Genomic DNA, 18,115 nt, shown 5'->3' on the forward strand with positions numbered 1-18,115 from the left:
CAATCTGTGTTTACCTTTGTCTCCTTCTACGACAGGGGTGGGCAACAGGCAGTTTAGTTTTTGCTCAAAAAAGACTGTAAAATCATCAGGAATTCAGCTAAAATTTTAGTTTAATTGAGGGAATTTGAAAGTATTCAGACCCCTTTACTTTTGTTACGTTACAGCCTTATTATAAAATGGATTAAATGAAAAAAATTCCTCAGCAATCTACGCACAATACCCCATAATGGCAAAGCGAAAACAGGTTTTTAGAAATGTTTGCTAATTTATAAAAAATTAAAAACAGAAATACCTTATTTACATAAGTATTCAGACCCTTTGCTATGAGACTCGAAGTTGAGCTCAGGTGCATTCCTGTTTCCATTGATCATCCTTGATTGGAGTCCACCTGTGGTACATTTAATTGATGGGACATGATTTGGAAAGGCACACACCTGTCTATATAAGGTCCCACAGTTGACAGTGCATGTCAGAGCAAAAACCAAGCCATGAGGTCGAAGGAATTGTCCGTAGAGCTCCGAGACAGGATTGTGTCGAGGCACAGATCTGGGGAAGGGTACCAAAACATTTCTGCCCCATTGAAGGTCCCCAAGAACAAAGTGGCCTCCATCATTCTTAAATGGAAGAAGTTTGGAACCACCAACACTCTTCCTAGAGCTGGCCGCCCTGCCAAACGGAGCAATCGGGGGAGAAGGGCCTTGGTCAAGGAGGTGACCAAGAACCTGATGGTCACTCTGACAGAGCTCTAGAGTTCCTCTGTGGAGATGGGATAAACTTCCAGAAGGACAACCATCTCTGCAGCACTCCACCAATCAGGCCTTTATGGTAGAGTGGTCAGACGGAAGCCACTCCTCAGTAAAAGGCACATGACAGCCCTCTTGGAGTTTGCCAAAAGGCACCTAAAGACTCAGACCATGAGAAAAAAGATTATCTGGTCTGATGAAACCAAGATTGAACTCTTTAGCCTGAATGCCAAGCGTCACATCTGGAGGAAACCTGGCACCATCCCTACGGTGAAGCATAGTTGTGGAAGCATCATGCTGTGGGGATATTTTTCAGCGGCAGGGACTGGGAGACTAGTCAGGATCGAGTCAAAGCTGAACGGAGCAAAGTACAGAGAGATCCTTGATGAAAACCTGCTCCAGAGCGTTCAGGACCTCAGACTGGGGTGAAGGTTCACCTTCCAACAGGACAACGACCCTAAGCACACAGCCAGGACAACGCAGGAGTGGCTTCGGGACAAGCCTCTGAATGTCCTTGAGAGGCCCAGCCAGAGCCCGGACTTGAACCCGATCGAACATCTCTGGAGAGACCTGAAAATAGCTGTGCAGCAACGCTCCCCATCCAACATGACAGAGCTTGAGAGGATCTGCAGAGAAGAATGGGAGAAATTCCCCAAATACAGATGTGCCAAGCTTGTCGCGTCATACCGAAGAAGAGACGATGCTGTAATCGCTGCCAAAGGTGCTTCAACAAAGTACTGAGTAAAGGGTCTGAATACTTATGTAAATGTGATATTTTAGTTGTTAGCAGAAATTTATAAAAGCCTGTTTTTGCTTTGTCATTATGGGGTATTGTGTGTAGATTGATGAGGGAAAAAAACGATTGAATACATGTTAGAATAAGGCTGTAACGTAACAAAATGTGGAAAAAATCAAGGGGTCTGAAAACTTTCCGAAGGCACTGGATGTGATCGTGTCTCAATATAATCATTGTATGAAATTATTGTTATTTTCAAATACAATCTCTTTTAGAGTTTAGTTGTGGTCAATTTGCAGTGTACAAATTATTATAATTATGTTCCGGACCCCCGACCATGTGCTCCAACAAAAATCATCCCGTGGCTTAATTTAGTTGTTTACCCCTGTTCTACAACACTTCTAAGAAAAAAGGTTACACTTAAAACAAAGGTCACTTACCAGGTCATGGATCCCAGAGAGTGGGTTGGTTTTCCCTCTCTTCTCTTCAGAGTGGGATAACGCTCCTTGTTGGTCAAGCTAATCGAGAGAGAACATTGGAGATTTTTCAGATATAACATAAGAATTAAAAAAGACTCAATCATACACATTCCTATGGTGTTATGCAAATAGTTATAGCCACATTATAGTTGACGAACACAGTGGAACACACACACACACACAAACTAGAAGGTCACGCTGCAGGACTAGAGTCCTACCTGTGTGTGTAACTGCAGGTTGATGATGGTCCTCTCAGGTGGTGGGGGTCTCAGGCTCTGTTCCACTGGGTCTCGGTTCTCAGGGATGGGCTGCAGAACACCCGTTGGTGTCATACTCACCTGAGGTCTCCTGTTCCTGTTTCTGGACACACACTGTCTGGGTTCAAAGTCTGGGTTCCTGAACAGAGGACCTAACTGGGAGCACAATGACAGGAGAACATTACACTTAAATCCATTTATCTAGCATTTGAATGCTATTTTGTTGTTTTTAAGCCATAGCATAGGTCCATTTACCTGATAGGGCAATAAGGAAATCCATGCGTAAATCCCAAATGTTTAATAATAGGCTACATTTAATTTGTATAGCACTTTTCATTACAGAGTTATCTCAAAGCTCTACTGAGGAAAAACATTACAAAAATTATATACAATAATAACAACAACATACATTTAGAATCAAGGCAGGTAAAATAGCAATAGTGGGCTAAGTGCTAAATACATTTTAGAATGGGACTAGGACTATGAAAAATATAGCCTGTAGAAGTGGGTTTTACAGCCAGTTTTAAAAGTTCCAAGTGATGGAGCTGCTCTCAGATGGTCAGGGAGAGCATTCCATAGGCGAGGGGCAAGGGAGCAGAAGGCTCGGTCCCCCTTAGTTAAGAGACGTGTCTTGGGGACGTAGCAGTACGGAGTGCCTAGAGTGGAGCGTGCGAGGTGGCTCGCTGATTGAGATGAGGTCACTGACATGTATGGGGCTCAATCCATTCAAGGCTTTAAATACAAGCATGATGATTTTGAAGTCGATCCTGTATTTAACCTGTTGTTTTAGGCCTATATGCCACGTTATTTGGCCCCTAATGACCATATAGGGACGACGGGGCTTACAGGGCCCTTCCTTACTTGCGTCTGTCTGCATCACTGGAGTGAAGAAGGCCTATTCAAATCATTAGGCCCCAAATTACATTCCGGACAGACAGAAGAAATGTGTTCATGAAAAAAAAAAAAAAAACATTAGCCTAATTAAATATTGTGAGATATTAAACTTGATATTTCTCTAAAGACACTTTGTTCAAATTCGGCAAAAAATAATACATTCACGTGCCTTCCTTTAAAAATTTACCCTCTCTACTGCCATCACAAATCAAGACAGTAACCTAGAATGTAGTGGTCTGGAACTCTTGTAATGTTCTACTTGTTATTATGACGCTCTTAAATAATGTATTTATTATGCACAGGTGCAGTGTCATCACATGGTTGAGTTTTGACCAATATAGCAACATGCAACAATGTATCACATTTCTGTGTGCATTTTCTAAATAATGGACAGCTGACTCTGATAGGCTAATGGACAAATTATGTAAGCCTACAAGTTTACTGGGTCAGGGCAGTTCTAGGCTTGCCTATACAGTGGGGGAAAAAAGTATTTAGTCAGCCACCAATTGTGCAAGTTCTCCCACTTAAAAAGATGAGAGAGGCCTGTAATTCTCATCATAGGTACACGTCAACTATGACAGACAAATTGAGATTTTTTTTTCTCCAGAAAATCACATTGTAGGATTTTTAATTAATTTATTTGCAAATTATGGTGGAAAATAAATATTTGGTCACCTACAAACAAGCAAGATTTCTGGCTCTCACAGACATGTAACTTCTTCTTTAAGAGGCTCCTCTGTCCTCCACTCGTTACCTGTATTAATGGCACCTGTTTGAACTTGTTATCAGTATAAAAGACACCTGTCCACAACCTCAAACAGTCACACTCCAAACTCCACTATGGCCAAGACCAAAGAGCTGTCAAAGGACACCAGAAACAAAATTGTAGACCTGCACCAGGTTGGGAAGACTGAATCTGCAATAGGTAAGCAGCTTGGTTTGAAGAAATCAACTGTGGGAGCAATTATTAGGAAATGGAAGACATACAAGACCACTGCTAATCTCCCTCGATCTGGGGCTCCACGCAAGATCTCACCCCGTGGGGTCAAAATGATCACAAGAACGGTGAGCAAAAATCCCAGAACCACACGGGGGGACCTAGTGAATGACCTGCAGAGAGCTGGGACCAAAGTAACAAAGCCTACCATCAGTAACACACTACGCCGCCAGGGACTCGAATCCTGCAGTGCAAGACGTGTCCCCCTGCTTAAGCCAGTACATGTCCAGGCCCGTCTGAAGTTTGCTAGAGTGCATTTGGATGATCCAGAAGAGGATTGGGAGAATGTCATATGGTCAGATGAAACCAAAATAGAACTTTTTGGTAAAAACTCAACTCGTCGTGTTTGGAGGACAAAGAATGCTGAGTTGCATCCAAAGAACACCATACCTACTGTGAAGCATGGGGTGGAAACATCATGCTTTGGGGCTGTTTTTCTGCAAAGGGACCAGGACGACTGATCTGTGTAAAGGAAAGAATGAATGGGGCCATGTATCGTGAGATTTTGAGTGAAAACCTCCTTCCATCAGCAAGGGCATTGAAGATGAAACGTGGCTGGGTCTTTCAGCATGACAATGATCCCAAACACACCGCCCGGGCAACGAAGGAGTGGCTTCGTAAGAAGCATTTCAAGGTCCTGGAGTGGCCTAGCCAGTCTCCAGATCTCAACCCCATAGAAAATCTTTGGAGGGGAGTTGAAAGTCCGTGTTGCCCAGCGACAGCCCCAAAACATCACTGCTCTAGAGGAGATCTGCATGGAGGAATGGGCCAAAATACCAGCAACGGTGTGTGAAAACCTTGTGAAGACTTACAGAAAACGTTTGACCTGTGTCATTGCCAACAAAGGGTATATAACAAAGTATTGAGAAACTTTTGTTATTGACCAAATACTTATTTTCCACCATAATTTGCAAATAAATTCATTAAAAATCCTACAATGTGATTTTCTGGATTTTTTTCTCTCATTTTGTCTGTCATAGTTGACGTGTACCTATGATGAAAATTACAGGCCTCTCTCATCTTTTTAAGTGGGAGAACTTGCACAATTGGTGGCTGACTAAATAATTTTTTTCCCCACTGTATATTACAACAGAAATTAATGGTTCTTTACAAGTTCAATGTGTATTTATTTATCAATAAAAAGAGACCACCTACAATAGGTATGGGAAATAAATATATTTGGGGGTTCAATGCAGAAAACAGCGCAATGAATAGTCGTGAATAGATGCTATCTGTGACGATTATGCAGTAAGGCTGTGCCTTGGGGTGCGTGCCAAAGGGTCAAGTGATTTTCAAGCACCTATTGAAAATGCCTTTAAAACAAATGCGACCAACAAGAAAATGACCGAAAAGTATCTAGCCTACATTTGTTACAAACTTAGGCAAATATACCAAGGTTAGGCTAGCCTATCAATTAAGACCAATTAGTAGTCTACATTATAACTGGTTTAGCCCATTATTATTCCGTCAAAACAAGGGCTGTCTGTAAAACCAAATTTAGCAAATTAGTCTAAAGTTTCAACATATAATTCAGGCTACTGAAGCAGGGTTAGGTCTACACACCGACTGCACCAAATCTTCAGATTGTGCTGGCAATATTGCAACAATTATGCTAATTCACTTGATCAATAGACTTTGCAAACTTGCAAGGTTTCAGTGCAAATGCAATACTGCCCACACAACGTTATTTTCACTTGGACATTCCATCATATTTAATTGTTAGGCCTATGGAAAACAAGTGTAATCGCCAATTATTGCACATTAGGTAAATAAAATGTGCCTGGATCATGTTAGGGAAAACAAGATCCTAATTCCCCTGCCATCATTCCATCACCATGCTTAAAAAGTTGAAGAACTACTGGCAGCAACACTGTAAAGGGGTTGCCGTGAATTTGACAGTAACTACAGGTAGCAAAGTGGCAAGTAGCCTAAGTTACTGTACTTCATATTGCAGTACACCTATGTAATCTAAATACAGTATCAAAGCAAGTACTGTGTAATGACACAGTACAATACTGTAGAATTGACTGTATTATACTTGTTTAAAAAGAACATACTACCGCAGTCTTAATGAATTAATTAATGGATGGCTGGATGGATGGATGGATGGATGGATGGCTGGGATATTTGGTGTTTCACTTCCAAGAGGCCTTAACAAAGGCTTCCAAACTGGCAGCGACTACAGGGCAAAACAGACCAAAAGAACATGGCAAAATGCTCAATCATTAAAGGTTTAAGGCTTGCTGCCACTCCAATCTGTCCCCTATACATTTTAAAGTGATGGGGCACTACTACGACATACCTGTTAAATTGGTGGGCCTACAGCACTCTTACCAACGAGTGCAACAAATTATAGCCTCCTACAAGGCACGCCTCAAAATATGTTAATGAGCCAGCCTATCATGCACCCACTAGAGGGCCAGAGGGCCAAATGTTTTTGGCATTCCAAAAATACTGTGTATCCTGTGGGACGAAATTACAGTAGCTTTTGAAATGCAGCAATTCTTTCCCTGCCTACAACATTTTCCCACAATGCACCATAATTTACAGTATGATGCAGTAAAACGTTTCACAGTATTTTACTGTTGATAATACCCCAAATTCAAATCAAATCAAATTGTATTTGCCACACGTGCCGAATGCAACAGGTGTAGACCTTACAGTGAAATGCTTACTTACAAACCCTTAACTAACAATGCAGTTTTTAAGAAAATAAAAAAAAGTGTTAAGTAAAAAAATATATATATATTTTATTTTATTTTATTACAATCATAAATAATAAAAAATAAATAAAAAATAAAATACCTATAAATAACAGTGTGATAATACACCCCTAAAGTTTTAAATGTTCTCACATTATGAAGAGGTATATTTACCTTTAGAAGGCTATATTGTTTTTGTTTCAATTAATAGATATGCAAGTGTTCGAGAAAATAGAGTGATAGTAGTCTAATAGGGAAAATAGATAATTTAATTGGAAGGATGGCTGGAGGGATGGAGACTAGCCGGGCAGAGAGTATAGGCCTATTTATTTATTCCAATGTGGCCAATAATAAAGGCTCATACAATACCTTCAACAATAAGATACATCTCGCTGATGTGGTAGTGCGTGTCCCTCTATATGCATTTTCAATGCGCATTTCACAAATTCTGATGTTGCAAGCATGAAGCGCCTCATATATATGCCTCTTGATCCGGAATAAGTAACCTTAAAAAGCAGATGTAGACGGGCACACTGGCCCAACAGGAGTTATTGTGTTCCTCATAATTAGCAGCCAGACGCTTAGGACGTCTGAGAATGGGAACTATTGTGTAATTGTCATTCTCACACTAATTCTGATCACAGGGATGCGTGACCAGATGGTAAGAGAGAACAGCAGGAAAGGGCGCGAGCCCCTCTTTACAAGTTGGCCTTTTAATTCGGGCTCTCTGATAGTTTCTCTCCCTTGTTGCCTCAACGATTTTAACGGATTAGTTGATTTTTGGCCGTTCTGTGCCACCACCCCATAACAAGATGGAACTTTCTATAAGTCCCCATTATAGTGCCGCCACAAAAATGGCACAAATTGACACTCCAACATAGAATACACTCATGTAGTTTAGGATAGGCTATGTGAAAATTGGATCAATTAGGTAGGCCTATATACAAATGTGATCCACGAAAATCGTATTGCCTTGTTAGGCTATATAGATATAGTCCTGTGAATGTAACACGTTTATCTGTCGGTGGTCGCTGCTCTCTGGAAGACGACGCATGGGCCGCGACCGTGGGGTCTTTATGTGTGACCCTCTGAAGGACGTTTCCTAGTGACGAGAGACAAGGCAGCTGACTGCACGTGGGTCGCGTGGCCAGATGTCCCATTGCGCTTTGTATGGTCAAAGGCCTCCCCAAAAGTCGCCCAAGTTTTCTGTAGTTTCAAAAGAGACCTCACCACTCAGTGTATTCATCAGCCACAGCCTCTTCAGAAAGCCACCCATTGTGACTATAGGCCTACAGTCTGGATTTATAAGTGGTTTAAAAAGTGGACTCATTCCGGTCCACTCATTCAAAGCCTTGCACACTTGCCTGTCGCCTGTCAGTGCCAACTGCCTACTGAAGGTTCGTTAATTATTAAGGCTCCGAGGACCACACTCCTTTTAGCCTACAGGAAGCTATCCAATAAAAAAAAAACATCCATAGCCTATGCAAAAATCAGGTAACCTGTTTGGACATGTCATGTATTGTTAATAGGCTACCATTCAGGGTTGGGTCAATTCGAATTGATGGCAGCCAATTCAGGCATCAGGAAGTAAACTGAAATTCCAATTCAATTATAGATGTTTTCCCCCAATGACTTCTCAATAAACTGAAAAGTAGAAGCTATTTATTTTCAAAAGTGTTTTTATTTTTGTATTATAAATTCAAATCACTTCCTGAATTGACTGCCTTCAATTCGAATTGACCACATTAGGCTACACTGTTTCATGTTAGCAAATTCAACAAGTGTTATGACCACTAATTTCACAAATAGGCCCAAATGCTATTCTCATGCATAACAATGTGATATCAAAATGTATCTCATGAATAATAAATAAAAGTGGTCAAAGACCACACATGAGCTATTGCTCATAATGACGCTTTATTGTGATGGTCACACACCTGCCCGAAAACCAGTGGTCAGGGCACACCTGCCCTAACTACCCATTAGTCACCTCCTACTCCGGGGCTCACTGAGAGCCTTCTCCCAGGCTGGACCATCCACTTGTCCCTCCACAGGGTTATTACTCTCTTCACGGTGATTAGGTTCGGCTGAATACCTCCCATTGTTCGGTGGAGTTTCCCATGTTCTTGCGTTCGCCTGGCTGTCGCGTGGCTCAAGTCAAACACAGAGCCCTCGCCATGAATCCCTTAGCCAAGGGCCAGCTCGCGGGAGGGACATCTGTCCGCGTGGTCACTTTGACATCTGCTCTCCCTGACTCAGAGTTAGAAAAAATGGACAACATATGTTTAGGTTATAGTTTTCAAACGCTTCCGCTATCTGGCTTAGGCTAATCAAAGTGGTACGTAAAAAAAAAAAAACGTCGTCTATTGATTAATAATAAGCCATGATCAGTATCCGACAGGATGTTCAAGTCATTTGTCCTTGTTGATATTAGCCAACCCAAAGAGCATCGGAATTCATGTGTAATTAGGCCTATTTACCCCCACTCATATCCGCCCAGTACCATTAGGTGATGGGATTTCATTTTATTTCAAGGAAAGTCAGAACATGAAACACGTACTTTCAATCGATGTATTGAATTTTAATCAATTAATTAGATTGAAACCTGACCACCTTTTGAAAATTCGTTGAGTAGCCTAGATCTATCGAATTGCTGAACGAGGGCAGAGTTGAAAATAGTTTGAAATAAGCTTCATTAACTTTGAGTGTAATTGCCATAGGTTTTTCAGTCATGAACATATACAGTATATCCCTTGCCATTGCGCGAACATCATTTAGGCTAAATCTCAGGAAAAGCATATAGGCTACATTAAATTAAAAATATTGACACTTTTCGTTATAGGCTTTTGGCTTAATTTCTCAGCAATTTGTTTAGGCCTACTCTTCACTCAGGATTTAGTCACTAACGTTTCTCATCATCAGCACTTCCCTGTATCGACAATGATACAGACTGATAACAATGACCACATGGCCACTGGGCGTTGATGGTATATTTTCTGTGTGAGACTTCAGCGGGTAAGTTTCGCCTTTTACATTTTAGTCATTTAGCAGACGCTCTTATCCAGAGCGACTTACAGTTAGTGAGTGCATACATTTTTTCATACTGGCCCCCCGTGGAAAACGAACCCACAACCCTGGCGTTGCAAGCGCCATGCTCTACCAACTGAGCTACACTGGGCCACTTTTCTCGAGTAAGCCTAATGCTGTCCCAGTTCATTGGCATGAATGGTCGAGGGGGTCCCTGGTGTAACCACGGTAATTACACACTCTTGTTCGGCCCTGGGAATTAAAACCCTGAGGGGACCCGCGCGCTTTGTGTCACGAGAGAGAGATGGAGAGTAAGAGAGAGAGAGGGGGAGGCGTGCATGGTTTCAGGCTGGACATCTGTCTCTTGTGTTTTTTTCCAGGGCGGGTAGCTCGGCTATTGAAAAGAGGTAGTGACCTGTCATCCCTGACTGATGGGTGCGGGGCACTGGGAGCGACCCGTGTGTGGGAAAATACCTCAGCCAAAGAGCTCGAGCATTCACATGCTAATTCTGCCCTATAAATAAGAGCGGTGCACGGTGCGAAAGGCCTTACAGACCCTAGACTCAGCCGGGAGAGGAGAGCTATACTCTAACTACACAACGATACCGAGCGTAAAGGAGAGATGACAGCCAGCACCATGGCGCACAACGTGGGGAAACACTCGAGTGCCAAGGAGGAGAGAAAGGTATTGCCTTTGTCCACGTGTGTGTGTATATATATATATATAAACCTAAACATCAACAGGTGTCTTTCTTCGGATATGCTCACACTTAGTGATTATCTGGTCCAGTTTGTGACTGTATCTGGTCGCCATTAACCTATCACTTCCCATCTCTAGCTGCGGAAGCCGCTCATTGAGAGGAAAAGACGAGAGAGGATTAATAACTGCTTGGATCAGCTGAAAGAAACGGTGGTCGGGGCGTTCAGTCTTGATGTGAGTAGGCCTATATACACATTGTATTTTAATTGTTGTAAATGCTCAATTATATGGAGTGTGAAAGACACAATGTAAGTTATTTATTTGACCCTAACTTTCCATTTCCCCCAACAGCAATCGAAACTTGAAAAGGCGGACATTCTAGAGATGACAGTGAAACACCTGCAGAATGTTCAGACTCATAAATTCAGTGGTAAGTGTCCGATCAAGTGACTTGACTGAAGAAACATGCAAGTGCCAGGAGTTTTCAAAGTTGCGCCTGCGTGTAATACTCTATATAAGCAGCTAGGGGCGGTGTCGGCACGTTGGAAAGTTAGACACACTTATGGAGACTGGTGGGTGTATTCATCAGTGATTGAATAACAGTCAATAAGAATAATACAAATAATCCTTTGTGAGTATTAGTACTCATATAGTTGTATTATTTAATTTCGTTTTTCTCCATATTCTCTCTTGGTTTCAACTTTAAACAATTGATTAGTCAAGTGTTTCTTAACCCTGGTCCTGGGGACTCAAAGGGGAGCAAAAACAAAAATGTTCACCCCTTTGAGTGCCCAGGAACAGCATTAAGAAACACTGCAATGCATTATACTATTTTATTTTGGGCAATAGGCCAGTCTGGGTGCAATACATCCTGCCACCAACAGGGAGCGCTATGACCCATGTTTGACCCAGTGTCTCCTCCCCTTCACAGCAGACCCCACCTTAGGCCTGGAGGCACAGCAGAAGTACAGCACAGGCTACATCCAGTGCATGCACGAAGTCCACAACATGCTGCTCAACTGCGAATGGATGGACAAAACGCTGGGCTCCCGCCTGCTCAACCACCTGCTCAAATCCCTGCCCCGCTCCAGTGAAGAGCGCCCCTCTCAGGCCAACCCCAATCTCAGGTCCAACGCCCACCCACCCAGCCAGGGGCCAGGATCCCCCACTACACCACTCAGAGAGGACCCCAGGTCTGGAAGGCAGGGCCAGAGGGAGGGGCCCCTGTGCCACGTGGTGGGGCCCCAGGACAAGCCCCTGCTCCTGCCCGGGAGCCCCCACCTCCTCAGCCCCCACCTGGGCATGCTGGAGATGTGGAGGCCCTGGTAAACTGTACCGGCCCTCTGGGTGTGCGCTGGATCTCTATGTTAGACCCTCCTCTGTTATGTATCTTATAGATATGCTACTCAGAAGACATTGTGTTGGATTGTGGGGCGGTTGTGTTTCTGATCTAGGTGTGCTATATATACAGACCTTTCAGTACTTCCACTCCGAAGTCTACTTTCCGTAGCCTGCATTGTAGAAGGCGCTTATTAATCTTTTTCTTATATTTATTGTATTAACGTCTTTATTTATTGAATAATAAGATAAACATTTAGCTTCTTAGCTCTAGTCCATCACAAATAGCTTTTGTACTGCTCCCTTCTATGTTGTATATAATTAACCAATATTAATAAAAATGTGTATGCAATTTCTTCACAGTTATCTATTTTCTTTATGTGAACACACACACACTTTTCCTCTCTCTCTTATATATAGAGGGCCCTTTTGATCCTATAACATCATGAGATGAACCAATAACAAAACACAAAATTATGAAATTTCTCAATGAAGAATGGTGTCACATCCCTCCAACATAGTTCCAGACACTTGTAGAATCTATGAAAAGGTGCATTGAAGCTGTTCTGGTGGCCAATGCCCTAATAAGACACTTTGTTGGTGTTTCCTTTATTTTGGCAGTTACCTGTATATGATGAGGAAATTGGGTCATGGTTTTGAGGCTGTTTACACCAGCAGCCCAGGTTTTGAGGCTGCGTTTACACCAGCAGCCCAATTCTGATATTTTTTCCACTGATTGGTATTTTGAACAATCACATCAGATCTTTTCTCATCAGATATTTTTGGCAAAAATACCAATTAGTCCGCCTGTCTAAACGCAGTCATAGAGACATCAACAAGTGTTTGGTTAATCTGAAGACTGAATCTGCAATAGGTAAGCAGCTTGGTTTGAAGAAATCAACTGTGGGAGCAATTATTAGGAAATGGAAGACATACAAGACCACTGATAATCTCCCTCGATCTGGGGCTCCACGCAAGATCTTACCCTGTGGGGTCAAAATGATCACAAGAACGGTGAGCAAAAATCCCAGAACCACACGGGGGGACCTAGTGAATGACCTGCAGAGAGCTGGGACAAAAGTAACAAAGCCTACCATCAGTAACACACTACGCCGCCAGGGACTCAAATCCTGCAGTGCAAGACGTGTCCACCTGCTTAAGCCAGTACATGTCCAGGCCCGTCTGAAGTTTGCTAGAGTGCATTTGGATGATCCAGAAGAGGATTGGGAGAATGTCATATGGTCAGATGAAACCAAAATAGAACTTTTTGGTAAAAACTCAACTCGTCGTGGTTGGAGGACAAAGAATGCTGAGTTGCATCCAAAGAACACCATACCTACTGTGAAGCATGGGGGTGGAAACATCATGCTTTGGGGCTGTTTTTCTGCAAAGGGACCAGGACGACTGATCCGTGTAAAGGAAAGAATGAATGGGGCCATGTATCGTGAGATTTTGAGTGAAAACCTCCTTCCATCAGCAAGGGCATTGAAGATGAAACGTGGCTGGGTCTTTCAGCATGACAATGATCCCAAACACACCGCCCGGGCAACGAAGGAGTGGCTTCGTAAGAAGCATTTCAAGGTCCTGAAGTGGCCTAGCCAGTCTCCAGATCTCAACCCCATAGAAAATCTTTGGAGGGGAGTTGAAAGTCCGTGTTGCCCAGCGACAGCCCCAAAACATCACTGCTCTAGAGGAGATCTGCATGGAGGAATGGGCCAAAATACCAGCAACAGTGTGTGAAAACCTCGTGAAGACTTACAGAAAACGTTTGACCTGTGTCATTGCCAACAAAGGGTATATAACAAAGTATTGAGAAACTTTTGTTATTGACCAAATACTTATTTTCCACCATAATTTGCAAATAAATTCATAAAAAATCCTACAATGTGATTTTCTGGATTTTTTCCCCTCATTTTGTTTGTCATAGTTGACGTGTACCTATGATGAAAATTACAGGCCTCTCTCATCTTTTTAAGTGGGATAACTTGCACAATTGGTGGCTGACTTAATACTTTTTTCCCCCACTGTAAATATTTTCAATCACAGTATAGGCAAACCATTATTTGTTTACAATAGTGAATAAATAAAAAATCCTGACAAATTAACGTTATGCATAGGCCTACTTGGTGCATTTTAAATAAATTATTGAATTCGAAAATGGAAAACGTTGCTGTAGTACATGGTCCCTCTCCTCCTGACTATAAACCCATAATAATTGGCCACAGAGCTAATGAAGCCGCTGTGTGGTGGCAGAGAGGGGAGAGAAGAGAGGAGATGGAGAAGGGCGCCCGGTCCCTCTGCGGGTTCTCGAACAAAAGAGGGCCGAGACAGCTGCTCTCTCCCCAGTCCAGACCATTAAGAGGAGATCTGGAGCGGAGCGTGGTGGTGGCGAGGTGCCAAACCCCTCCACTTCAAAGCCTCTGGACACGGCCTTCATTTAGGTTGTAGATATGACTGGTGCCTAATTGCTGTAGCGAAAACCTTGTGTGTAAAACTCACTCGTAATGGTATCATGTTGTTTACCTGGTGACAGGACACATTTTCGTGCTTGTTTAGATAGACACAAATGCGCTATTGTGTATTGGTCATTTGCATGACAATGTGCTGTACACATACACAACGAGGCCAAATGGTTGAACACTTTTATCAGACATAAACAAATAGACAATTGTGCGTAAAAGAAAACTAGTGCACACACCCAAACAACGAAATTGGGATAATGGATAAGAGTCAATTTCTAGACATAACATAGGCTGCGTTTACACAGGCAGCCCAATTCTGATATTTTTACACCAATTGGTCTTTTGACCAACCAGATCAGCTCTTTCGCCAATAATTGTGCAAAAGATCAGAATTGGGCTGCCTGTGTAAACGCAACCATAATAACCCAATTGTTCTTGAACATAAGCCTGAAGCTATTTTGGAGGTATAACTGTAAGGGATGAGCAAATACAAACATGCATGACTTCTAAAGATCAATATTTAAAACTAAGTAGGGTCTATTTAGCAGGTTTTGGGAACCTATTTGTTCTGTGCGTTTTAAGGATAGGGGCATCTGAGAGTGCAGTTGCATCCAAATCAGAAATCACCAAAGAAGGGAGAGAACAAATGAGGAGCAGGATAACACCTGTCGCTTTCTTTGGGGAAGGGCCTTTAATTCCCCGGCTGATTCAGTTTAGGCCAAGGGGCCTCCGCCAGCAGCTGCCAACTGAAGGCATCGCGTTACACCCGAGAACCCGCGCTGGGGAAATCTTCAGAGCCTTGAACAGGGACATACGAAAAATGGGACTGGGTAGGGCAAGAAAATAACAGAAGAGAAAAAATGTCTTGAGATAATCAGCATATTGTCAGGATTTGTATTTAAAAAATATATATTACAAATACTCCACGTCTAAAGAAATGTCTCTCTAAAATATAGAGGGAAAAATTTTTATCTACTTATGGAATCTGCATAATATCTCTCTGTGTTATGCCATACATGGTCCTATAGGGATACCTGGTGAAATACATTGGACACATTGGAGCTTTGAAAACCCAATGAATGGATATATCATTTGTGATAGCAGCCTCTTCAACAGTAGCCTAAGTGGATAGCCTACAAAAATCAACAGCAAAAAACACTTACGCCGGATACGCGACCCAAAAGATGAGCACACACTACTGATCCTCACCGCGCAGCAAGGGCTGGCGGAAGACAAAGGAGAGGGCTCTGATTGGCTCTCGGGGTGTGTGCTCTGTTGTCCCCTGGCTAGTGCAGACAAACCACACATTCATATGCAAATTAGTCCTTATAAATACCTACAACAGCTCTTTAGCGCCAGCAGTACGTCTAGCGAAGATTGTACAATAATCACAGGGCGTCTCGCCTGTCGTGTATAGATTTTCTCTGACCGGGTCCGTTTGCCAGCTGCTCTCTTTCACGGATCGGGAAAATAGCAGTGGAATACAAACTGGGATCTCAGACTGACTGTACGGCTCGGGCTCAAAACCAACATGGCCCCCTCGGCTCTGCACATCAAGAACGGATTTGGCATGGATGAGGATGACTACTACGGGATTAATAAAGGGGATAGAAAGGTACGGCGCATCTGTGGTTGTAGTGTCGCTGATCCCATTCTATAGAGTAGCCTACCCTAGTAATGCAGTTATTACATTGTTACAACGCACTAACAGCTCCATGTGTCATTGTTACAGGCGAGAAAACCTTTGGTGGAGAAGAAGAGGCGTGCTCGTATCAATGAGAGTTTTCAGGAGCTCCGGACCTTGCTCGCTGACACGGACGTGAGTTTGGCGCACCTCCCCCGCTGTAGACTCACCTGGCGCACCTGTCATACAATAGAAACGAATTAAATCTAATATTTTTCACTTCTTCTCCCCTCGGTTTCAGTCAAAGGTGGAGAACGCAGGGGTTCTGGAGATGACGGTGAAAAAAGTGGAGCACATTCTCAAGGATCGTTCCCAAGGTAAGCTGTGAGCAATGGCACACACTATTGACCCTTTCCTCCACTCATCAAAGTGCATTTAGGCCTATATCAGGTGCTGCTTATCATAACGGCCACTGTGGGAGTGCAATTGAATCTATGTAGGCCTAATTTCCCTTCTTCCTCAGAGACTGACATCATGAACCGGGAGGCCAGCGAGAGGTTTGCAGCAGGCTACATCCAGTGCATGCATGAGGTCCATATGTTTGTGTCCAACTGTCCCGGGATAGACGCGACGGTGGCGGCCGAGCTACTGAACCACCTGTTGGAGTGTATGCCCTTGAACGAGGACCACTTTCAGGACATGGTTATGGATATAGTATCGGACACTTCCAGCAACAACGGCAGCACCTGGCCAGCCGGCGAGGCGGTGTGCGCGGCCCTAGCATCACCCGGATGCAGAAGTAAATCCAGTGGCTCTTCCTCGGCCCTCTCTCCTGCCGCCTCCACCACCTCCACCGAGGACCTGTGCTCTGACCTGTACGAGACAGACAGCGAGCATAACCAGAGCGCTACCGACCCACTGGAGAACCAAGAGGCCCAGAACAGTCCCACTATCACCTACTCCAAATCCATGTGGAGGCCCTGGTAGTGGCCCGTACTAGTCAACTGTCTGCCTTTGGGATTTAATAGAATAGTTTGGAGTCTACCTGGCCCCAAGTTGTGACATCTTCTGTTACCTGGAAAGCGCATGACGCCGGAAATTCACTTCCTGCTATTGCGCAGTTGAGAACTGCTAATGTTTGTTTTTGTAAATATCTCAATATGTATAGAGGATTTGCATAAGAAAAAGCTCATTTAGAGACCGAAATAGTTCGGCAATGTCTTGAATAGGCTATAAAATATTTTTTCCAGTGAAGATTCGTACAGAAAAAAAAAAGGACCTTGGGGGTGTAGCCTATAGTTTATTGGCCCTGTAACCTTCAAAATAAACGCTTATATTTCCCCCAACCACTTGACGCTGTAACAATGTGTAGAATGTTTTGTCCTTAAAATGTCAATGTGATTAATAAAATAATTTAATGAAAATGACAGTCTTCATGTGTAAAATTTGATTGTTTTTGTTTACACCATCTTACAGAATGACTCAAAGTAAACCAATTAAAAGGCATCTCGGACTAGAATGACTTGACCACCGTTTGCATAACATTTTAAACGATTGGCAGAGTACCTAATATCACAAGGCAATTTAATCGCCCAATTGACAAACAAAGCAATTAAGAGTAACTGCAGCTTGAAGCATAAACTAACAACACTTCAGGCCTCTTACTGGCCAGGTAATTAACCAATTGCCAACAACGCATTGAAACAAAACGATAGGCCTATGAAAGGCCAGTGCCACACTCTCATCATCAAAATCCTTTGCTTGAGGCATTTATTCATTCAGTATTTTTAAAGCACCTGGAAACATCAGTGTCCACAAATCATGTAGAAGTCAATCTTGAAAGATACATTTGTGATTGGCAGAATCGCTCTATCATCTAATTTCAGTCGAATAAATTATTAGTCTCTGTAGAGTCCAGTTCAGCCACCTTCACTTTCTAATCTCTCCCCCACCGGCGTCCTCTCCTACAGTACAAAGGCACCGCTATGCCGTGGAAAGCGACGCCAATAGATGACTAATGTCGCACCTCTGACGGCCCTGCAGCACCAAGTGTTACTGGTAACACGTCAGGTACAATGGCCATATCCAACAGAGCAACGTTAGATCCTGTCCAAGGTCGGTCGTATAAACAGGCACCACCACAACATTACTTGACA

General features: G+C 43.0%; 2 protein-coding genes across 3 annotated transcripts; both read left to right on the forward strand.

Annotated features, from left to right (window-relative positions):
- Positions 1-10,258: 10,258 nt before the first annotated feature.
- Positions 10,259-12,227, forward strand: LOC121568321 (transcription cofactor HES-6-like). 2 transcript variants are annotated; one of them, XM_041878876.2, is made up of 4 exons: positions 10,259-10,520; positions 10,674-10,769; positions 10,887-10,965; positions 11,470-12,227. In XM_041878876.2, the coding sequence occupies exons 1-4, from the start codon at positions 10,458-10,460 to the stop codon at positions 11,862-11,864; spliced, it is 633 nt and encodes a 210-aa protein (XP_041734810.1). In that variant the 5' UTR covers positions 10,259-10,457; the 3' UTR covers positions 11,865-12,227. The 2 variants fall into 2 exon arrangements, with proteins under 2 accessions (XP_041734810.1, XP_041734809.1); XM_041878875.2 differs by having other exon boundaries at positions 10,268-10,520; positions 11,467-12,227.
- Positions 12,228-15,584: 3,357 nt separating this feature from the next.
- LOC121568322 (transcription cofactor HES-6-like) lies at positions 15,585-17,386 on the forward strand. Its single transcript, XM_041878877.2, has 4 exons — positions 15,585-15,950; positions 16,068-16,154; positions 16,261-16,336; positions 16,483-17,386. The coding sequence occupies exons 1-4, from the start codon at positions 15,867-15,869 to the stop codon at positions 16,944-16,946; spliced, it is 711 nt and encodes a 236-aa protein (XP_041734811.1). The 5' UTR covers positions 15,585-15,866; the 3' UTR covers positions 16,947-17,386.
- Positions 17,387-18,115: the final 729 nt, after the last annotated feature.

This window comes from Coregonus clupeaformis, chromosome 6 (assembly GCF_020615455.1).
Source record: "Coregonus clupeaformis isolate EN_2021a chromosome 6, ASM2061545v1, whole genome shotgun sequence".
NCBI lineage: Eukaryota > Metazoa > Chordata > Actinopteri > Salmoniformes > Salmonidae > Coregonus > Coregonus clupeaformis.